General features: G+C 38.5%; 1 protein-coding gene and 1 non-coding gene across 2 annotated transcripts in view; one reads left to right on the top strand and one right to left on the bottom strand.

Moving 5' to 3' along the window:
- Positions 1-3,771: 3,771 nt before the first annotated feature.
- On the bottom strand, positions 3,772-3,853 carry TRNAS-GCU. The gene has a single exon. It is a non-coding gene; the product is annotated as a tRNA-Ser (tRNA).
- Positions 3,854-4,264: 411 nt separating this feature from the next.
- The window catches only part of KNL1 (kinetochore scaffold 1), a 72,425-nt gene continuing 52,185 nt past the window's right edge, over positions 4,265-24,504 (top strand). The window contains exons 1-5 of the mRNA XM_039232883.1: positions 4,265-4,320; positions 13,592-13,646; positions 14,753-14,792; positions 15,721-15,780; positions 20,765-20,826. Coding sequence (XP_039088814.1) covers positions 13,612-13,646; positions 14,753-14,792; positions 15,721-15,780; positions 20,765-20,826 — 197 coding nt within the window. The 5' untranslated portion in view covers positions 4,265-4,320; positions 13,592-13,611. The remainder of the gene's footprint in view (positions 4,321-13,591; positions 13,647-14,752; positions 14,793-15,720; positions 15,781-20,764; positions 20,827-24,504) is intronic.

A 24,504-nucleotide genomic window follows, 5' to 3' on the forward strand; every position in this document is an offset into this window, starting at 1 on the left:
CCTCTCCAAACCAATCTTGCAGCTCATAGTCTGGGTTTTTCTTGCAAGAGTTAATAATCAAACTGGAGGCACACCAAAAAAATTGTTTTTCTTTGGATTTCAATTTTTCCTTCAAAGCCATGTCATGGGGAAGGGCTACTGACCATCCCCAACTAAACACTGGATATTTCCTCCCTGAGCACCTCATTCTACAAAGAGAGTGGGTTTTCCTGAAGCTGGATTTGGGGAATGAAGACCCATTCCCTGCCGCTGAAAAGTAAAAAAGAGCTGAAATATCTTGGTAATGCTTTTGATTATGCAATGATTTTTTTCTCTCATGGTCTTCCAGAGGCTGAGGAGTCCTGCAATAGTTAAGGATAGGCCTTGTGAAGAAGAACCCTGGTGTTGACAAAGAATGGTTTCCCTGACCTGTAGTGTATTGACAAATTTCTGGAAGTGATGGGGATCTTTCCAAAGGTAGGAGCCATTCCTGTAGAAGTTACCTTGTCCAAGTCTTGCAGTTGCAGCTGTGCCAGTAGATGGCGCCTCTAACTCTTTTACTGCTGTACTACAAATTTGTTTTTCCATTACTAACCGAAGGGCCATCCCGCCCCCCAACCCCACCTTCTCAGTGTCCATCATGGCCTTTTAAATAATCTGGGATGTTTTTGATTCTTTTGATTCTCTTAGAAAAGTTCTTACAAGTCAAGAGATTATAGAAAATGCAAAAACTGGGATTGTCATGGCGAGTATCACTGCAATTTCATATGAAAGAAATCACAATGAAATAAGCATGAAAACAGGTAAAGAACTGAAGAATGGAAAAGTGAGCTTCCACTCACAATTTTTTTTTTCTTCTCTAGACACTTTCGGTGCTTTGTGTTATCAGGATTTCTACAGAGGAAGATTTTCTTTTGGGAAAGTAATCCACTCATTTTTTATTTGTACAGACCGGACACATGGATAGACTATCAGTTTTCCATAGGCACTGGTCACTGTCAGGGCAGGCAAAACTTGGAAAAATGATGCAGGATTGCCAGTCTTTAGAGAGGTTGCCGTCCTAATGGGCAATTTATTTTTTTAAAAAAATTTTAACGTTTATTTATTTTTGAGAGACAGAATGTGGGGTTAGGGGGGCAGAGAAACAGGGAGACATAAAATCCAAAGCAGACACAGAATCCCAAGCAGGCTCTAGGCTCTGAGCTGTCAGCACAGAGCCCCACGTGGGGCTTGAACTCAAAGCTGCGACATCATGACCTGAGATGAAGTTGGAGGCCCAACAGGCTGGGCCACCCAGGTGCCCCCTTAGTGGGCAATTTAAATACTGTCTGGTAAGTGCTGGAGGAAACCCAGGGAGCTACAGGAGCAACTGGGAGGAGTGCAAAGGCCTGGAAGCAAGAGAGAGCACAGAGTCTGGTTGGGGGAACCCAAGAAGGAGCTGCGGGTTGTAGGGCAAGGGGGAGGCTTGTTGATGTGGATGATATCCAAGGTGGGATCTGAAGGAGGAGCAGGGGCCATCCAGGCAGAGGTGAATTGGAAGGAGGTACAGGGGAGTGGGAACAGCATCTGTGTAGAGAAAGAAAGGCCTGGTTCATAACAGGCTAAGATCAGTATCTTCAGGGTGTCTTAGAAAAGTCTCCTCAGAGATTCTTAACTTTTTCTGTGACATAGACCCCTTGGCAGTCTGCTGAAGTCGTTGGGTCCCTTCTCAGAATATTGTTTTTATTTATTTATTTATTTATTTATTTTAAAATATTTTTTATTTATTTCTAGGAGAGAGACAGTGTGAGCAGGGGAGGGTCAGAGAGAGAGGAAGACACAGACTGAAACAGGCTCCAGGCTCTGAGCTGACAGTCAGCACAGAGCCCGACGCGGGGCTCGAACCCTCGAACCGCGAGATCATGACCTAAGCGAAAGCCGGACGCTTAACCGACTAAGCCACCCAGGCGCCCCCAGAATATTGTTTTTAAATGCATAAAATTAAGTTTGTTGGAATTCAAAGGCAACAGTTATGTTGGAATACAGTTATCAAAATCTTTTTAAAATCTGTATTACAGGGGCGCCTGGGTGGCTTAGTCGGTTAAGCGTCTGACTTTCGCTTAGGTCATGATCTCGCGGTTCGTGGGTTTGAGCCCCGTCAGGCTCTGTGCTGACTGCCAGCTCAGACCCTAGAGCCTATTTCAGAGTCTGTATCTCCCTCTCTCTCTGACCCTCCCCTGCTCATGCTGTCTCTCTCTCTCCTAGAAATAAATAAAAATATTTAAAAAAAATAAAATAAAATCTGTATTACAATTATATAACAATGTATGTACTTCTTTAGGAATGCATAACGTTATAAGATCTAATGGCAAGTCTAATAACTATTATTTTGAAGTAATTATGAGCAGGTAATGGGATTAAAAATGTATAAAAATATCTGTGATTTCTCTTGGTAACAAACTCACAGGTAAGGTTAATATTACTGTAGTTTGTGGCTCACCTTTACTGAAGGCAGTGCTTTCAATGATAGATTAATGAAAATAAAGATACTTTTTTTCCTCCCACCAAATAACCAGTTGAATTCTATCCATGGACACCTGGTGAGTGTGTGGAAATCAGACTGAAAACCTCTCTTAACAGCAGGTGGTGAATGGATTGAAGAGCAAGGCTGAAGACAGGTGCTGGGGCAACCAAGCCCTCAACTCAGGGAGGGAAATTTCCAAGGGATTTAGATTGAAGGCGGGAGGAACCAGCGATGCTAGCAGAATAGGGGCTTCTGTCCTCCACTCTCAGTGCTGCAAACCTTGCGGAAGCACCAGCCAGCTGCCAGGTTCGGTGGCACTGCTCAGCCTTGTGAAAGAGAGGACATGTAAATCATTTCTGCGAAGGATTAATGAGCAATAAACACTAACCTCCATCATGGTATCGGATGCTGATTAAGACCCACCAGACTTCGACAGACTTGGGTTACACTGCACTTTCTTATACAGTTATAGAAGCTGTGTAACATTTGACAAATTTATCTTTCACTGTCGTCACCTGTAAAAAGGAGTCATAAAAATGTCTACCATGATCATAGGGTTATGATGACTTAAGGTGATGTAATTTATCGTGGTGCCTGTAGATAATAAATAGAGGATAAAGAAAGGTTAAATATGAGTTGAATGAATCTGCCGGATGACCTTTGAAGAAGGGAACCCCTCTAGTCTTTTTCTGCCCCCTGTACCTCCCTCTTAAATCTGAGAGAGTATTTAACACTTTCTTCTCTGGGAAGGTAGCCATGTTTCAGGTCTTCAGTCCCTGGCTTCTAGATACTGCCAAGGTTTCATGTTGTCAACATCTTTTTAATGTTTTCCAGTGTATACTTTCCTTGAGCACATGCAGCCTGCTGGGAGCTGGAAGAGAATCTTCAACACTGCGCCTCCAAGCAGCTTTTGCAGTGAAACCTGGTATTTCCTAGCAAGGACAGGTATTAAAAACCCTGGGGTAAGAGTTTATAGCAATTAAACTCCCTCACTCAGAAGCTAGGTTAATTAACACGGAGCAGACCAGCACTGGAATATATAGGAATGGCAAAAATGGTAGAACTCTGTGTACTGCTGTTTGCTTCGTATAAAAAGAAACTAAATCAAACACACGTGTTCTGGGATGTTTCTTCCCCTTCTTCATCTGTGAGGTTTGACTGCTCCAAAAGACAGCTTTTGGACAAACCTGATGTTGGTGGAGCCAGAGTCAATTGACTAGTAAATCTGTAATCGAAATAATTGTTTTCACGCACATAAATTTACGTCCATCCAAGGCAAAAGTCACATCCGACGAGGATGGGATTCGAACCCACGCGTGCAGAGCACAATGGATTAGCAGTCCATCGCCTTAACCACTCGGCCACCTCGTCCCCGAAGCTTAGTGTTTCCTGATAGCTATAGGGAGTAACACTAGGGGGATGTGACGCAACGTTATGGAGGCCGCCATTTTGTACGGAAACAAAGATCTGATCGTTTTTATAGCAAGTAATCGAAAGAAGATGGCTGATCCCGCGATGTGAGGGATCTACAGTGGAGAGGGACCAATGAAAATTTGGTTGAAAATGAGATAACCTTGAAGGGACTAAAACTGATATATAAACTGGAAAAGAAGTTTAGTTAAAGGGGTCAGGTACTGGGTTGTTCCGGAGTCTAAAGGGCGGAGCCGACGCGTAAGCACCTTTGCGCATGTGCAACAGCTAGGCGGTTATATTTGAATACTTCACTGAAGCAGTCTGGGCGTTGTGAGGTGGAGTCGGTGGGTTGCTGCGGGGTCTTTTTGAGGACTACGCGGACCCCAAAACAGTCTAAGGAGCATTTGTCAAGGAGCTGGACTGCGGTGGGTAAAGAGAATGAATCTTTCGTTCCAGGCTCCCGGGGCGGAGGCTTTAGGTTTTTTCTGGGCGCTCTGAAGGCCCCGCGGTGGGAGGTGGGGACCGCTCCCTCTCTCCGCCTGGCGGCCTCCAAAAGCACTGGGCCGGGAGTAGAAATTTCTGCCTGCCTTCGAGGCCCTTTGCTCACCTGGGCCTGCACGTTGTGCGCTTTTCTCCTCCCTAGCACTTCTGCTTCCCCCCCCCGGGCCCCTGGACCTGCTGGGATTGGGCGTCCGCGGCGCCCCGCCTCGCTATCTTAATGTCAGGGCTCCCGGACTCTTCCTCCCCCGCTGCGACTCCCGGCGGGTTGTTTGTATTTCCCACTCGGTCTTTTCGAAGCTACAATTGAAGTGACAGCGATGCGTGTTTTTAAGTGCTCGACTGGTCGCAGTTTTTTTTGCAGTGTCTGCTCCGTGTGCTCGCAGCACTGCGCAGACATTCGGTTTCCTGCAGGAAAAGAACATTAAAGCCAGGATCAGTACGCCACAGACGAGTTTTGGAAAACCTCTCCGTGTCATTTGTCGCTCGGAGTTAAAGCCCCTTTTTCTTGCTGCTTATCTCAGTATTAAGAGTTTAAGAAAAAATTTTCTCAAAACAGTATTGCCAATTGGATTTTTAGAGAGAAAGTTATAGAGATACGACAGAGATAACCAGAGCAGAGGTTTTCACTTCAGTTGAACTGGATCACTGGAATTATTCAGGTATTTATTGGGTTCCTTGTCTTTTGCTAGGGCCAGGAGCGAATGATTCAGAGCCCCTAATCTGATGGGGTTCACACACAGTCCAGAAAGGAAAATGACTAATATACACAAATAATTAGAATTCAAGACAATGTAAAGGACAATAGGAAACTGTAAGGTGGGATGGGGCACAGAAAAGGGAGAGCTTTTGGCACTGGAGGCTTTCTGGAGAAAGGGGCATATGAGGTAGAACTTGTAGAGAAAGATGCTTTGCTAAGTTGTGTCAGCCTAAAATTTTACTAATTAAAGGGTGGATTCAAAGCACTATAATTCTTTTTTTTTTTTTTTTACAAATAGTTTATTGTCAAATTAGTTTCCACATAACACTCAGTGCTCATCCCCACAAGTGTCCTCCTCCATAACCATCCCCCCCTCCCCCCCACGTCCATCAGTCCTCAGTTTTTGTCAGCATTCAAGGGTCTCTCATGGTTTGCCTCTCTCCCTTTCCCCCACCATTTCCGCCTTTCTTCTCCCCCTTGTTACTCCGTCAAGTTCCTCCTAATCCTCCTATACGTGCAAACATATGATATTTGTCCTTCTCTGCCTGACTTATTTCGCTCAGCATAACACCCTCAAGGTCCATCCATGTTGCTACACATGGCCAGATTTCATTGTTTCTCATTGCCATGTAGTATTCCATGGTATAGATAAACCACATCTTCTTGATCCATTCATCTGTTGATGGACACTTAGGCTCTTTCCATGTTTTAGCTATTGTGGAGAGTGCTGCTATGAACATTGGGGTACATGTGCTCCTATGCCTCAGCATTTCTGTATCCCTTGGGTAAATTCCTAGCAGTGCTATTGCTGGGTCATAAGGGAGTTCTATTGTTAGTTTCCTGAGGAACCTCCACACTGTTTTCCAGAGGGGCTGTACCAGTTTACATTCCCACCAACAGTGTAGGAGGGTGCCCGTTTCTCCACATCCTCGCCAGCATCTAGAGTTCTCTGATTTGCTCATTTTAGCCACTCTGACTGGCGTGAGGTGGTATCTCAGTGTGGTTTTGATTTGTATTTCCCTGATGAGGAGGGATGCTGAGCATCGTTTCATGTGTCTGTTGGCCATCTGGATGTCCTCTTTGGAGAAGTGTCTGTTCATGTCTTCTGCCCATTTCTTCACTGGGTTGTTTGTTTTTCGGGCGTGTAGTTTGGTGAGTTCCTTATAGATTCTGGATATTAACCCTTTATCTGATATGTCATTTGCAACTATCTTTTCCCATTCCGTTGGTTGCCTATTAATTTTCTGGGTTGTTTCCTTGGCTGTGCAGAAGCTTTTAATCTTGATGAGGTCCCAACAGTTTATTTTTGCTCTTGATTCCCTTGCTTTTGGGGATGTGTCAAGTAAGAAGTTGCTGCGGTGGAGGTCAAGGAGGTTGTTTCCTGCTTTCTCCTCTAGGGTGTTGATAGTTTCCTGTCTCACGTTCAGGTCCTTTATCCATTTTGAGTTGATTTTTGTGCATGGTGTGAGAAAATGATCTAGTTTCATTCTTCTGCATGTTGCTGTCCAGTTCTCCCAACACCATCTGTTAAAAAGGCTGTCTTTTTTCCATTGGATATTCTTTCCTGCTTTGTCAAAGATCAGTTGGCTGTATACTTTTGGGTCCACTTCTGAGTTCTCAATTCTGTTCCATTGGTCTATGTGTCTGTTTTTGTGCCAATACCATACTGTCTTGAGGATGACAGCTTTGTAGTAGAGGCTGAAGTCTGGGATGGTGATACCTCCCGTTTTGGTTTTATTTTTCAGTATTACTTTGGCTATTCGGGGTCTTTTGTGGTTCCATACAAATTTTTGGATAGTTTGTTCTAGTTTTGAGAAGTATGTTGGTGCAATTTTGATTGGAATTGCATTGAATGTGTAGAGCAAAGCACTATAATTTTTAACCGTGTGAATGAAAGGCTGGAAATGTATGCAAGAGGACAAATAGTGTCTGGAGTGGTTGTATCAGTGACGTGTTTGATGCTAAATAAGAGAACATCGTAGAAGACGCTCTAGATGGTGATAATGCTGTTCAATAAAGCTTTCAGTGATAATGGTAATGTTTTATATTTGCACTGTTCACCGTGGTTACCCACTAGCCACAGGTGACAACTGAACGCCTGAAATGTGGCCATTGTGAATGAGGAGCTGAATTTTCAATTTTATTTCTTTTAAATTTAAATAGCTTTTGTATTGGACTGCACAAGTCTAGAGCCTATATCAGTGGAAGAATGGAATACTTTAACTCTAGGTATTGGTAGTGCAAATTCAGGAATAGAGAAAGAGCCAGATAGTAAATATTTCAGGTTTTGCAGTCTACATGGTCACCTGGTCACCAGCATGTTCTCTATTGCATGTTCTTTGTTTTGTTTTGTTTTTTTCTTCTACAGCCTATTGAAAATGTAAGAAACATCACTCATATAAGGGCTCATTTGGCCCCGTAGCTGTAGTTTGCAGACCTCCAAATTATTTAGACTAGTAATTACCAAAGTTTTTTGACTCATGGTACCCTTAGGTCAAAAAAAAAAAAAAAAAAAGCCAAAGAACAAAAAAAGGAATGGAACATAATAGTTCCATTTATTAAGTCATTAAGTCCAAACAACTTAAAAAGTTAAGTTGTAATAAATTTATGACCTAACTGCTTAGTAGCCATTTGAAAAAAAGTAATATGTATAAATTGAAGGAAAAGATAATATATTTTCTTCTTAAATAATCACAATTATTTACTAATTGAATACGTTTCTTCTTTTTTTCCCATTATTTATTTATTTACAAATAGTTTATTGTCAAGTTGGTTTCCATATAACACCCAGTGCTCATCCCCACAAGTGCCCTTCTCCATGCCCATCTCCCCCCTTCCCCCCCCACAACAAACAGTCCTCAGTTTGTTCTCAGCATTCAAGAGTCTCTCATGGTTTGCCTCTCTCCCTCTCCCCCACTATTTCCCCCCTTCTTCTCCCCCATGGTTCTCCGTTAAATTCCTCCTAATCCTCCTATACGTGCAAACATATGATATTTGTCCTTCTCTGCCTGACTTATTTCGCTCAGCATAACACCCTCAAGGTCCATCCATGTTGCCACACATGGCCAGATTTCATTCTTTCTCATTGCCATGTAGTATTGCATCGTATAGATAAACCACATCTTCTTGATCCATTCGTCCATTGATGGACACTTAAACTCTTTCCATGTTTTGGCTATTGTGGAGAGTGCTGCTGTGAACATTGGGGTACATGTGCCCCTATGCATCAGCACTCCTATATCCCTTGGGTAAATTCCGAGCAGTGCTATTGCTTGATCATAGGGGAGTTCTACTGTTAATTTTTTGAGGAACCTCCACACTGTTTTCCAGAGGGGCTGCACCCGTTTACATTCCCACCAGCAGTGTAGGAGGGTGTCCATTTCTCCACATCCTCGCCAGCATCTGGAGTCCTCTGATTCGCTCATTTTACCACGCTGGCTGGTGTGAGGTGGTATCTAAGTGTGTTTTGATTTGTATTTCCCTGATGAGGAGGGATGCTGAGCATCGTTTCGTGTGTCTGTTGGCCATCTGGATGTCCTCTTTGGAGAAGTGTCTGTTCATACCTTCTGCCCATCTCTTCACTGGGTTGTTTGTTTTTCGGGTGTGGAATTTGGTGAGTTCCTTATAGATTTTGGATATTAACCCTTTATCTCATATGTCATTTGCAACTATCTTTTCCTGTTCCGTCGGTTGCCTATTAGTTTTATGGATTGTGTCCTTTGCCTTGCAGAAGCTTTTAATCTTGATGAGGTCCCAATAGTTTATTTTTGATCTTGATTCTTTTGCTTTTGGGGATGTGTCAAGTAAGAAATTGCTGCGGTGGAGGTCGAGGAGGTTGTTTCCTGCTTTCTCCTCTAGGGCTAATTGAATAATTTTCTTCTTAAATAATCACAATTATTTACTAATTGGCTATGTCTGCCTGTTGAACACTACACAACTCCTCAAATCTTGGACTCATACTGGACACTGCCACCCTCATCTCCTGTACCACATTGATAAAAAGTATGTGCTTCATATCATAGCAACGGCCAGAAATCCAACTTTGCAATAATATGTTATCAAAACTAATGTAAATCAAACGGTACTGTTTTTAACTAGTAGGTGTCATGGTGCCTGACAGATGCCAAGAATTGCTGTTTCTCTCAACAATTTAAAATCCTAGGACACTTCTGTGAGTATGCTGTAGCAGCCTTGGGTGCCAGGTGCACACTTTTACAACCAATCAATAATTAGTTAATGAGGCAGTAATAAAGAGTTCAACCATAACAGCATTTTACAAATGAAGCTTAACATGATGATCTGGGGTACCCTGTATGTGTTGAAAGTGGAACTTGCAGTTATATAATAGAGTTTTTTTTTTTTTAAGGAGGACCCAAATAAGGTTTCGTCATTTAAATAAGTTCTTATCATTTAAATAAGGAATCTCATCATTTATTTAAGTGCTGCAGATTGGTAGGTACTGCATGTTAGATAGGAATGATGTTCAGTGACTATTTCAAACAGTGAAGATGTTTAGGTGATCTTGATTTGACAGTATTTAATATTTTTATCTGTGAATTTTGTTTTTTATTATAATTTTAATATTTATTTATTTTTGATAATCTGAGATAGAGCATGAGTGGGGGAGGTTCAGAGAGAGAGGGAGACACAGAATCTGAAGCAGGCTCCAGGCTCTGAGCTATCAGCGCAGAGCCCGATGCAGGGCTCAGACCCACAAACCCATAAGATCATGACCTGAGACAAAGTCCAACGCTTAACTGACTGAGTTACCCAGGTGCCCCTCTGTGAATTTTGAATATGTCACTGAACTTAAAGATATTCCCAAAAGGAGAGAAACTATGCAAGTCAGTGATGATAAGGTAACTTAAAAGAATTGTTAATTACTCATTCAGCAAATATTTATTGAGCTATTATTTACAAAGCATGTGCTAGTTTCTCAGAATATAACAGTGAGCATAAGAGACACCAGCCTTATTCTCATAGAGTTTATTATTGGGTTACAGGTAGTTTGGGGAAAGTAACAAGAATAACTACAGGCTTTTTAGATTACAGTTGTGGTAATGCTACAAAAGAGACATACACAGTGCTGCAAAGGGTGATTTTTGTGATTTTTTTTTTTTTTTTTTTTGTCAAGAGAATATAGCACGTATAAATTAAGTGGCTCAGGAACAAGCTTTGTGTGTGCAGGAATAGAAATGCCAGTATGGCTAGCTAGCATAGTGAGGAAGACAGCAGCGTGAGATGAAGTGTGAAGTCTGAGAGGCAAGTAGAGACCAGATCTTGTAGAGTTTTCTAAGTCCTGGTGAAGAGTTTATTCTCAGTACCTCGGGAAGCCATTGAAGGGTTTTAGGTAGGTGAGCATCTTAAATGTAACTTATGTTTAAGAAGATAACTGTCAAAGTACCTGGGTGGCTCAGTTGGTTAAGCGACCTCTCTTGGTTTCAGCTCACGTCATGATCTTATGGTTCATGGGAACAAGCCCTGAGTTGGGCTGTGCACTGCTGCACTGACAGAATGCAACCTGCTTGGGATTCTTTCTCTCTCTCTCTCTCTCTCTCTCTCTCTGCTTCCCTCTCTCTTCCCCTTCCTCCTCCACACAGTCTCTCTCTCTTTCTCAAGATAAATAAAACTTAAAAAAAAAGATAACTATGTAAAGAAGGGACTATGAGGGATCAGAATGAAAGTAGGGAGACCATTAGGTGGAATTTACAATAGTTTACATGAGAAATAATTGTAGGTTGAACTGTGGTGGGGGCACTGAAGACAGAAATGAATGCATTTGAATATATAAAATGCATGTGGGATATATATTGGAAATAGAACTACTAAGATTTGGTGGTTAACAGAAGTGGAAATCGCTACTGTACTTGTTTAATCTCAGAGGGAAATCGTCAGTTTCACCATTAAGTTGATGTATGCTGTTGGTTTTTTAAGTAGATATGGCTTGTTAGATTTAGGAATTTGGGGCGCCTGGATGGCTCAGTCGGTTAAGCATCTGACTTTATCTCTGGTCATGATCTCACGGTTTGTGAGTTTGAGCCCCACATCAGCCTCTGTCCTGACAGCTCAGAGCCTGGAGCCTGCTTCAGATTCTGTGTCTCCCTCCCTGCCTGTCCCCTGCTCATACTGTGTCTCTCAAAAATAAAGAAACATTAAAAAAAAATTTTTTTTAAAAAGGAATTTATCTTCTCTTCCCAGTTTGTTAGGCTCTTCTGTTTTTAAACATGAAAGGATGTTAAAGTTCAAACTTTTTTCATCTGAGATGATCGTATGATTTTTCCATTTTATTTTTATTTATTTATTTTTTAAAAATATATTTTTATTTATTTCTAGGAGAGAGAGAGAGACAGCGTGAGCAGGGGAGGGTCAGAGAGAGAGGGAGTCACAGAATCTGAAACAGGCTCCAGGCTCTGAGCTGGCAGTCAGCACAGAGCCCGATGCGGGGCTCGAACCCACAAACTGTGAGATCATGACCTAAGCGAAAGTTGGACGCTTAACCGACTAAGCCACCCAAGCGCCCCTGATTTTTCCATTTTAATCGCTTGGTATGGCAAATTGTAAAGTTGGTTTTCTAATGTTGGACAAGTTTTGCATTACTGGAATAAAACCAATATGACTAAGATGTATTATTCTCTTTACAAATTGTTGGCTCCTTTGTGCTGTCTTATTTAGGATTTTTATATTTATGGTGCTGAAACTGGTGGCATGTGATATTTCCTTTCTTGTACCATATTTATTTGGTGTGGGGATTGGTGTATATGTGAGATGGAGATGGTTGCCAAGTAAGAGCTTTCGTTAAATACAAAATAATTATCCTAGGGACGCCTGGGTGGCTCAATAGGTTAAGCATCTGACTTCTAAAGTAAGAACTTTGATTGAATAGTTTATATATATGGTATTAATGATGTGACAGAAATGCTAATATTGTTGGGTAAAAATATGTAGGTTTTATGTTTTCTGAAGTTTGCAGTAATTTTTTTTCTTACCTAGAGGTGAGGTTCTAAAGTTAATGCATAGGGGTACTTGACTGGCTCAGTCGATTGAGCGTCCTTCTCATGATTTCGGCTTAGGTCATGGTCCCAGGGTCATGGGGTCCAGCCTCTTGTTGGTCTCAGCTCTGAGTGTAGAGCCTGCTTAGGATTCTCTCTCTCCCCCTCTGTGCCTCCCCCATGCATGCACGTGCTCTCTCTAAAATAAAAAAAAGAATAATAAAATTTAAAAAATAAAGTTAATGCATTTAGTATAGTTATGTGTAGATAGGAACTCAGACCAGTTGAGGAAACTTCAGCTTATGTTTCTTATTTCACATTTGGAAAGAGAAATACTCATTGAGTGGAATTGTAAGCATGATCAGCTACACTTTTTTTTTTTTTTTTTTTTAATTTCTGGGAGAGAGACAGACAGTGACAGAGAGAGACAGTGTGAGCAGGGGAGGGTGAGAGAGAGAGAGGAAGATACAGAATCTGAAGCAGGCTCCAGTCTCTGAGCTGGCAGTCAGCACAGAGCCCAATGCGGGGCTGGAACCCACTAACCGTGAGATCATGACCTGAGCTGAAGTCGGATGCTTAACCGACTGAGCCACCCAGGCACCGCTACACTTTTTTTTTTACTGTTTATTTTTTAGAGAAAGAATATGTGCAAGTCCAAGTGGACAGAAGGAGGGGCAGAGAGAGAAGGGGACAGATTTGAAGCGGGCTCTGCACTGACAGCAGTGAGCCCCATGCAGGGCTTGAACTCATGAACGATTTGATCATGGCCTGAGCCCAAGTCAATGCTGAACTGACTGAGCCACCCAAGCTCCCCTCAGCTATACTTTTTATTTTTTTTATTTTTATTTTTAAAAATTTTTTTTAATTTTATTTATTTCTAGGAGAGAGAGAGACAGCGTGAGCAGGGGAGGGTCAGAGAGAGAGGGGGTGACAGACTCCGAAATAGGCTCCAGGCTCTGAGCTCGCAGTCAGCACAGAGCCCAATGCAGGGCTTGAACCCACGAACTGCGAGATCATGACCTAAGCGAAAGTCGGACGCTTAACCAACTAAGCCACCCAGGTGCCCCTACTTTTTAAATGTTATTTTCATGTCTTAAAGATTTTTTGCTCAGTACTTATGGTTGAATCTTCATAACGTAAATATATATATTATTGCATTCACTGTATTTTGATACCTAATTTCATTTGGGGATTGAATTATTATATAATCCACAAATCCTTATAAACTAAGGCGAATTTTTATTTGAACTATTAATACCCATATCATCCCAGTTAAAGTTAGTTACTGATTTTATCTTGAATATGAGAATTTTCCAGGAGTATTAATTATAATGGGGTAATTTAAACTCAAAATTTCTCTTGTTATAGCCCCATAGTATAGCTTTTGCTTCCCCTTTTTTGGTCTTCCCTCAGAAAGTAATCCTGAAGTCACAACTTTGCTACTAATCTCTTTATAGTTTTTATTCCTTTTCTTTCTTTCTCACCTTTTCTAATGTATATTTGTTTCAGAAAAAGATTTTCTTCAAAAAATGGATGGGATGTCTTCAGAGGCTAATGAAGAAAAGTAAGTTCATGCAGTATAACTAAAAATGTTAAACTCTGTCAGAGAAAGATACTTTTCTGTAAGACCAACTGATAACTTCTGAAACTGTTTTCCATTTTGTTCCAGGGAAAAGAAGTAAATGTTACAAATCATAGCTCTCTTCGCCTTATCTTTGTGTTTACATATGTAGTGTCAAAATTAAGAGGGACTTTAGAGACCATCTCCCATCCCTTCAATTTAAGGATGGGAAAATTGAGGCTCAAGGAAATGAAGTGATTGGTCTAAAATTGGCATCACAAATTGGTGGTCTGTTTACAGCCTACATACTTCTTTTTTTTCCCCTTAAAAATTGTTTTTACATTTTTGAATTAGTTGCTAAAATTTATTCTTGAAAAATAAATTGAAAAATTGAGTGTAACAACACTAGACTCATATTCTTGTGGCAGCCACTAACCGATCAGAGTAATGACTGTGATTAGACCAACTGGGAACTCTCCATTATCATCTCAACACTGCCTATTTTTCTTGCATTTTCTAAATTATCTGTTTGACCTCCAAAGGCATTTTAATTTTCAAAACCTAATCTAAAAATCACATAGTAGTAAAACCAGAGCTAGAGTCTCTTGGTTTATGACCTATTTATCTTATAATTGTACCTCTGGGGGCACCTGGGTGGCTTAGTCGGTTAAGCGTCCAACTTCAGCTCAGGTCATGATCTCATGGTTCGTGGGTTTGAGCCTTATGCCCAGCTCTGTGCTAATAGCTCAGAGCCTTGAGCCTGCTTCGGATTGTGTGTCTCCCTCTCTGTCTGCCCCTCTCCTGCCCATGCTCTGTCTCTCTGTCTCTCAAAAATAAACATTAAAAAAATTTTTTTAATTGTACCTATGTGCATATGGTACGTTATTTTGTACTCATGGTTTTTCTAGAGATATTTTTATAGTATACAGTAAGTATTTTAAAACACTGACTTTCTAAATACTGAATTTAACATCTTACAAATCTTGCTAAGTGAAAGTGATACCATGTGTTAAGTGAAAAGTGATGGCCAATTTAAGGATGCTGTGATGATGGCTTTTGAAAATTTAGTCTTTCACCAATGTGTCTGTAAATTTTTTTTCCTTTTTCAGTGACAATATGGAGAGACCTCTTAGAAGAAGACATTCCTCAGTAAGAAACACTTAAGTTAATAATTTTTATCTTTCTTTGAGTGATGACTATGTGCCACAGTAATTTTGATGTTAACATCACCATCTGGCTCTACTTTGCTCTCTGAATAAAAGCCTAAAATATTTAACCTGGTTACACAATTCTATAAATATACTAAAATTTGTATTTTATTAATTTCATGGTAATTTTATGAATTGTATGCTATGTAAATTGTACTGTTTTGTTACAGTACAATTAAAAAATGTATTTAAACAGTGTAGCAAGACACAAAAAAATCCAATTCAAACTGATTTAAGCGCAAAATTTATTGGGTTTTGAAACTGAAAAATCCAAAGATAAGGATGACTTTTGGCACAACTTAACTGACCAGGGTTTCCAATAATATCACCAATACTAGGATGATTTTTCTCACTTTTCTACTCTGATTGCTTCTCTATGTAATCTCCAATGTCAGACAGGCTCTCTCCCCATGATTACTACAGTATGTATAGCTCTCCCAACTTCCAGTGTCAGATCCTAAATGAAAAAGTGTCTATTTCCTCAAGATAAAACAAAAACAAGACTAAGGATTGAATCCTCTTGGCTCAATTATCTTGTTATAGGTCAAGTCCTCATTCCTAAACCACTCATTATTGATAAGAGAATACCATGTGCATATTGTTATAGACCAGGGCTACATGTTGTACGTTAGGGTTGGGGTAGAGCTTACTCAGACCACATGGGATAAAGGTAGGCAAAATGATTGAGGTAGGTGAGCAGGGAGAAGGAAGTAGATGCTGAGTATTTAAACCAGCCACAGAGTACAGAACTGAGGAGTTTTAGAGCTTTCAGAGAAATTTAAACATCTCTGCCTTTCTCCTTATAATATAACTTGGACTGATTATTAACAGATACGCCACATTTTATTGAATAATTCTAATTCTTTTAGATTTTGAAGCCCCCAAGGAGTCCTCTTCAGGACCTGAGAGGTGGGAATGAAACAGTTCAGGTAAGTCTCTGGTGCAAATACTTTATAGATTGCTATTTTTAGTGACAATTTTGATAGGAATTTATTTGCTATATGAAGAGAGACCTCATAAATGATTTTAGTTGAATGTATACAAATAAGCATCCCCTGGCCTTCAGGTTAAAATCCAAACTCCTGAGTAAGCTGGCACTCTTGATTTTTAACCCCCATTTGCTTTTCCAGCCTTCTTACTTGCCACTCTCACACATGTATCTCACTATTCAGGATGGCTTGCTCTTCTGCAGACATGACAGACTGTCAAGTCTGCAAGAATTTACATGTGATATTTCCTCTCTTAGGTAGTTAGTTCTTCATTCTTCTTTGTCCTCCCAACATTCTGTTAAAACTTTTTTCAAACATTTTGAAAAGTAGCAGGAATTTTATAGTGAATGCTCATATAGTCATCACTTAGATTCTACAATTAATATTTTATCAGACTTTATTGAAAATCTGTAACCCTCTTTATTTAGTAATTCCTATTTACCCTTTAAGACTGAATTTTGGGGGGCGCCTGGGTGGCTTAGTCGGTTAAGCGTCCGACTTTCGCTTGGGTCATGATCTCGCGGTTCATGGGTTCGAGCCCCGCGTTGGGCTCTGTGCTGACTGCCAGCTCAGAGCCTGGAGCCTGTTTCAGTCTGTGACTCCCTCTCTCTCTGACCCTCCCCTGCTCACGCTGTCTCTCTCTCTCTCTCCTAGAAATAAATAAAAAAAAAAACATTAAAAAAAAAAAAATAAGACTGAATTTTGGTATAACTTCTCTCAGAAAATCATCCCTCAGTACTTTCTAATTATCTGCTATGTCCATTCTAAATTACGAACTCTCTGAGTATGGGTACTTTTATCATGTGTTTTTTTCAATTTATTGTGCCTGGTATAGTTGACTTTCAGTACATTTTGTTGATTGATGAAATGCATATAGTTTTAGAGACCATAAAATTCTGAATGCTCACTATACTTTGGCCTCTCTAATCTTTCCATTTCTCAGATATATAAAGCTTTTTCCTGACTCAGGGCTTCTGCATACTTTTCACCTACTGTGCTTTCTCTCTACCCAGTGCATCATCTGACTAATTTTAACTGATCCTTCAGGTCTCAAATATACTTCCTCAAAGTAATCTTTCCTGATTCTTTTTTTTTTTTTTTAATGTTTTATTTATTTCTGAGACAGAGAGAGAGACAGCGTAAGCAGGGGAGGGTCAGAGAGAGAGGGAGACACAGAATCTGAAGCAGGCTCCAGGCTACGAGCCAGCTGTCAGCACAGAGCCCGACGCGGGGCTCGAACCCACGGGCTCTGAGATCATGACCTGAGCCGAAGTTGGACGCCCAACCCACCGAGCCACCCAGGCGCCCCTCTTTCCTGATTCCTAAGCTAGATTAGGTTTTTCTTTTTTTTCTTTTTTTTTTTTTTTAGGTTTTTCTTTTTTTAATATAGTTTTCCTTCATAACATTCATCACACTTTGAATTTTATATTGATGTAGATTTTTTGTTTGAATGTCTTTGTCACCATTAATCCCCAGTATAGAGTAGGGACTGTATTTGTTTCCTTTATCATTATTTTTTTGTCACTCAGCACAAGACCTGGTTGTGTGTGTGTGTGTGTGTGTTTTAAAAATGTAATGAACATTGAATGAGTAAATAGCAGATTCATAGACTCACAAAACTTTAAAACCAGTAGGACCTCACCAGTAATCTTAAATCCAATTCTTTATTATTTTTTTAAGTGTTTATTTATTTATTTTGAGAGATATGGCAAGCTCGGGAGGGGCAGAGAGAGAAGGATGGAGAGAATCCTAAGCGGACTTCACGCTGTAAGCACAGAGCCCAACACAGGACTCTAACCCACAAACTGTGAGAACATGACCTGAGCCAAAACCAAGAGTCAGTTGCTTACCTGACTGAGCACCCAGGCACCCTCAATTACTTATTTTTATAGAGGAGAAATATGAGGTCCAAAAAGGTTAAATTTTTTTCAAGCCCATGTAATTAGTGGCAGACTTCAAATTTGAGCTCTAATCTCCTAATTTCTAGCTCAGTGCTCTTTCCAGTATATCACACAAATTTTAGTTTTTCTTCTTCCTTTTATTATATTATTATTATTATTTAAGTTCATTTATTTTGAGAGAGAGAGTGAGTGAGCATGGGCTGAGGAGGGCCAGAGAGAGAGGGAGAGAGAGAATCTCAAGTAGGCTCCATGCTGTCATTGTGGATCCTGACACAGGGCTCGATTTCACGAACTGTGAGATCATGACCTGGGCCAAAATCAAGAGTCAGAGGTTTAACAGACTGAGTCACTGAGGCACCCCTTCTTTTTCTTTTTTCTTTTTTCTTTTTTTTTAAGTAAGAAACATAGTAGTATCTGTTAATTTCAGTATTTACTATGTCAATATTATTGACCTAGTAAGCTCAAGGCCAGTTGTAGTGTCTGCTAGGGTATTAATAGAGAGGATGAATATTCCTGACTCTTTGTTATAATAAGACAAACAAATATTAAGAATTAACATAATAAAAGTTTCTGTGGATTTCTTTGTTTCTCTGTCTTTTGCTTTTTGTGTTTGGTATCTGTGTGAGTGAAAATGTTTGCTCTTGTTATGGAAAATGAGAGGAAAAAATAGCATTTTATAATGAAAAAATGTTCAGCATCACTAATAGTTAGAGAAATGCAAATCAAAATCACAGTGAGATATCACCTCTTATCTATTACTATTGCTACTGTAAAAAACAATAGAAGGGGCACCTGGCTGGCTCAGTTGGTAGAGCTTGTGATTTGATCTTGGGGTTATGAGTTCAGCTCCTATGTTGGGTGTAGAGATTACTTAAAATAAAATCTTTGGGATGCCTGGATGGCCAAGTCCATTGAGTGTTTGACTCTTTATTTTGGCTCAGCTCGTGATCTGATGGTCATGAGACTGAACCTCACGCCAGGCTCCATGCTGGGTGTGGAGCCTGCTTAAGATTAACTTTGCCTGTCTCCCTTAATTGTTCTCTCAATCTCTTTCTAAAAAAAAAAAAAAAAAAGATGGGACACCTGGGTGACACTGTCGGGTAAGCTTCAAACTCTTGATCTCGGCTCAGGTCATGATCTCTCAGTTTGTGAGTTTAGGCCCCACATCAGGCTCTGCACTGATGGTATAGAGCCTGCTTGGGATTCTTTCTTTCTCCCTCTCTCTCTGCCCCTTCCCCGCTTGTGCTCTGTCTCAAAATAAATGAATAAACTTAAAAAAAAAAAAAGATAAAAGAACAAGTGCTGGCTAGGATGTGGAATTATGGAAACCTTATATTGTATACTGTTGGGGTGGAAATGTAAAATGTGTAGCCACTATGGAAAACAGTATGGTGGCTCCTCAAAAAATGAAAATAGGATTGCCATATGATCTAGTAATTCCACATCTGGGTATATACCCAAAAGAATTAAAAGCAGAGTGTCGAAGTGACATATACCTCTGTCACAGCAGTATTATTCACCTCACCCCAAAGTCAGAAGCAACCCAGTGTCCACTGACAGATGAATGGATAAACAAATGTCGTATCAATGGAATATTAGTCAGCCTTTAAAAAGAAGGAAGCTCTGATACACACTGCAGTAAAGAGGACATTATGTTATGTGAAATAAACCAATCACAAAAAGACAACTACTTTATGATTCTACTTATGAATTACCTAGAGTAATCAAGTCTATAGAGACAGTAAGTAAAATAATTTCTGGGAGACTGGGCAAGGGAAAAGGGAGTTGTTTAATGGATATGAAGTTGCAGTTTTGCAGGACGAAAAGAATTCTAGAGATTGATTTCACAACAGTGTATATATAACACTACTGAACTATACACTTAAAAAGGTTAAGGTGTAATTCACGGGTGCAAGCCCTGTGTCAGGCTCTGTGCTGACAGCTCAGAGCCTGGAGCCTGCTTCAGATTCTGTGTCTCCCTCTCCCTCTCTCTGCCCCCTCCCCTGTTCATACTCTGTCTCTCTCTCTGTCTCAAAAATAAATGAAAACATTTTAAAAATGGTTAAGATGTATAAGTGAAATTAGCTAGTCCCTTGACAGATACTGTGTGATTCCACTTATATAAAGTATCTAAGTAGTCAAACTGATAGCAGCAGAGAGCAGAACAGTGGTTGCCAGGGCCATAGAGGAGGGCAAAATGGGGAGTTGCAAACAACAGGTATGAGGTTTCAGTAAAACAAGATAAGTTCTAGAACTCTGCTGTACAATATTGTGCCTATAATTAACAATATTGTATTATACGCTTAAAATTTTGTTGAGAGAGTAGATCTAAAGCTAAGGATTCTTACCACTTTTAAAATTAAAATTTAAAAAGTGGTTAAGGTGGTTAATTTTGTTGCATGTATTTTACCATAGTTAAAATTTTTTTTAAATCCTAAATAGGATAGTAAGGTTACTATAGCAGGCTACATATCACTTGCTTTGTCCCTAAGTTTGTGTTTTTTCTTGATGGCAAAATAGTCACTCATTTAAAAGGAAAGAGAAGGGGCACCTGGGTGGCTCAGTCAGTTAAGCATCCAACTCCGGTTCAGGTCATCGTCTCACAGTTCATGAGTTTGAGCCCCCCCATCAGACTCTGTGCAGACAGCTCCAAGCCTGGAGCCTGCTTCAGATTCTGTGTCTCCCTTTCTCTCTGCCCCTTCCCCACTCGTTCTGTCTCTCCCTCTCAAACTAAAATAAAGACAAAAAATTTTAAATAAAAATAAAAGGAGAGGAAAAAGGAAAGAGACTATAATCACCTTCCTTAAATATGCTGTTTGTGTCAGTATGCTTATTACCACTCACATGGAAAATCATACTCGTGTTTGTTAAGTGTGTTAAGATATTTCAGAGAAATAAATAATTACCACAATTAATAATATCACATTAACTCAGAATAAGACTTAATCTCTGTCTATAGTACTCTGGAGACCTAATTCACAGTAGCTTCATTAAGAATCATACCATATATTCTCTGCCCTTAGGACTCTAATGCTTTGAGAAATAAGAAAAGCTCTCGTCGAGTCAGCTTTGCAGATACTATAAAGTAAGTTCGAGAAGTAATTAAAATGTTAACAGGTAATTTTTTGTCCATCAAACCAAATATGTTAGTACTAAATGACTTGATAGTCTGGGTTTTAATTACATAAGCCTGTTATTGTTGTTATTCAGCCTTATACTTGAGAAACACTGAGAACTCTAGAGTCAAATGAAACAACTGTTTCTTACCACTGTTAATTTAACATTGTATTGAAGGTGCTAACCAATAAAAATATGAGAAAGTGAAGTTAAAAATATTGGAAAGATGCAGATAAACCTATTATCTTTTGCAGATTAAATGCTTATATATTAGGAAAATCTAAGAATATCAATTGAAATACCTCTACAGACAATAAGTAACAGGATACAAAATTAATATATGAAAATTAATGTATTTCTTATATATAAATAGTAACAAGATAGAAGATAAATGTCTTTTTTCATTGTATTGTATTTTGTTGCTATGTATTTAATAATAAAAGCATATAAAGAATAAGCCATTATTGAAGGATACGAAAGAATTGTGCAAATGAAAATATTACAAGTTCCTGAATAAAAAGGTACATTATCAAAAAGATGTTACTTCTCCCCAAAATAATTTAATTTAATGTAATGTTTAGATGTAGTGGTTTTGTGATTATTTTAATGATGTTCAGTAGTATATTTGTATTTCTTCATTGATTCAAAAGTTAATAATTTTAAAATAGCCAGGTGGTAAGAGCATTTTGTCATTAATTTTTAGTTATATTACAGAGAATGTTAATCTTTATTGATTTGATTTTTATTGAAAAAATTTTGTGACTTTATATATGATCAATTTTTGTAAATGAACCAGAAGTACTTAAAAAGAAGATAGACACATTTCGTACTTTAGGGTGCACAGTTTGATATATATATCAACTATGTCCACCTTCTACCTTATGTTATTTGGAACTTCTATGATCTTGTTTAGTTTTTTGGGTTTTTTTTAACTTTTTAAAAAATGTTTTTATTTATTTCTGAGAGAGAGAGAGAGACAGCGTGAGCAGAGGAGGGTCAGAGAGAGAGGGAGACACAAAATCTGAAACAGGCTCCAGGCTCTGAGCTGGCTGTCAGCACAGAGCCTGACACAGGGCTTGAACCCATGAACTGCGAGATCATGACCTGAGCCAAAGTCAGATACTTAACTGACTGAGCCACCCAGGTGCCCCTGAACTTGTTTAATTGTAATCACTTTAATTTGTCACGAATTATAAGAGAACGGTAAAGTAGTCTCTTGTTGATAGTGTGTCTTACTCTATTTCTCTTTATATTTTTAATAGTTTTTCATTGTGATGTTGATTCTATATGTTCATTGATACATATTCATCATTGTTATATCTTCATTCAGAATTGTACTTTCCAGCATTAATGAAATCATCTTTGCTTTGTTTATTACTTTCTGATCGAAAGTCTACCTGGTCTGATTAATAAGATTTTTGTTTCTGCTATATTTTATTTTCATTTACCTGGTATACTTTTATGTATAGTGTCATTATGTATGAGTAGTGAATGGTATTCTGTATGTGACATCTTTTGGTTGCTGGGTAGTTCCAAACAGATACCTTCTTTTTTGTAGTTGATAGTAATTTTAATTGTTTTCATAATTTTTTTTCTATTACTCTATTACCATAAATCAGTTAACATCTTCCTGGATACATGAATTGTCAATATTTCATGTGTTGAAATTTGCAAAAAAGAAAAAGTATGCTAAGTTTTGGTATAATCAGAGAAGACTAACTGTTGCTGGCAGTAGACTTCTCTGAGAGGTATATTCCTTGGTGCACTTGCCACTGTCTTCCTGGATCTTGCCTGTGACTTTTTGCAGACTCCATATTGTTTTTGTTTCTACCAAAAAATAGGTTGATCTCTTAGAAATGGGCTTATTAAACAGATTCACTAAAAATTTCTGTATAAATAGAATGCTACTACTAAAAATATCATGAGAAACAGATGAATCAGAACAATCTTTGAGTGGTCACTACTTTCCTTCTAGGCATTCTACCTAAAAAATATATATATATTGTAAATATGGATTGCTGGTTATGGAATCTGAAGTATTAATTATTTGAATGATTCCGAATGCTTAATAGCACCAGGCTCTGAAATGTAAATAGTTCATCTCCACAGTATACACATACACATCCATTGCAAAGAGTTGGATGCTTCTGTTTGTAGACTCCTTGAATAGGTATGGCCAAAGTTTGAATGAATAACTCCTTTTCTCCCATTTATTTCAGACTGACTTTTCTTTCACAGGTTTTCTTTAGGTATTTTCTTATTAATGTAAAAATAAAGTTTTAACTTTCTGTTGGACATTTGATTGTTATTTGTGGTTGTTAAATTATTTTGTGTAAGTTACCTTTTTGCTTTTGAGTTTCTTCCCTGGAATTATATTTCCCAAAGTAGAAGTAGAATTACTGGCCTTAAAGTAAGAAGCAATTTTGTAGCCTTTATTAACATTGTTGTTGTTGGTTTTTGTACTACCATAAGTGCATTTTTTTGTAATACACTTTAAACATTAGATTTTAGCACTTATTTTTAGCTGACTTGATTGATTATAATGTTAACTTGTTATTTTAATTTGTAATTTGTTTGCTATTATTTTTTCTACATTGTTTCATTTTTTTCTCATTTTGAAATGTTTCTTTTTTTATTTCCTTGTCTACTTAGGCAATATTGAAGAAAATTTTAAAGTTTTTGTGTGATTGAATGCTTTAAATTTTGTATTTATTGAAGCATGTGTTTTTCCTACTTCATAAATAATTTTTTCAACCTATCTTTGGAAGCTTTCCTTATATTATAGATATTACATAGTCTAAAAAGAGAAAGATCATGGAACAACCATAAAAAGAAAAATTTACAGAAAAATGGAAGGAAGAATTATTTTGCCATTTCATATCATATTTTGCCATGGTATCATTTGCATATCTCCATATGTTTACTAAGTATGCCTTATTAATTACATTATATTGGCTTATACAGCTTACACTTTGTCTGCCTAATATGTGACTTTCTAACATTTGGATTTCAAGGTGTCTAAATATATTTTTGCATTTTCTTCTTTGTATTTCTTTAATTGGTTTCCTCTGGTGCTTTTTTCCCTTATGTATAATTTGGATTATTCATTGTTAATTTTATTATTAACTTTCCTTTTATTCTATGATAGTAACATTATTTAGTACTAATACTTTTTTGCTATGAAACTTAATGTAATGCATAACTTCAAAATTTTCTTCTTTTCCTTTTATTTGTCAATAGGTAATTTCCTAACTTGGATATTTTTCAATTTATATCTTTAGGTTGTAGACTGAATTAAAAAAATTTTTTTTAAGTAGGCTCCATGCCCAGTGTGGAACCCAATATTGGACTTGAACTCACAACTCTGAGACCAAGATGGTGAGATCAGGGGTGCCTGGGTTGCTTAATCAGTTAAGTGTCCACCACTTGATTTTGGCTCATATCAAGAGTTGGATGCTTGACCAACTGAGCCACCAGTGCCCCAAAAATCATTAATTTAAAAAAAAAAATACAGAGCTTTAAAGTTATACATAATATTCTCATAATTTTTAAAAATACAGTCTCTGTATCTATAGCCTACTTTCTTATTCTAGATGTTTTTCTTTCTTTTTTTTTTTTTAATTTTTTTTTTTTTTTTTTTATTTCT

Source organism: Hyaena hyaena, unplaced genomic scaffold, assembly GCF_003009895.1.
Source record: "Hyaena hyaena isolate Hyena2069 unplaced genomic scaffold, ASM300989v1 scaffold_70, whole genome shotgun sequence".
Lineage (NCBI taxonomy): Eukaryota > Metazoa > Chordata > Mammalia > Carnivora > Hyaenidae > Hyaena > Hyaena hyaena.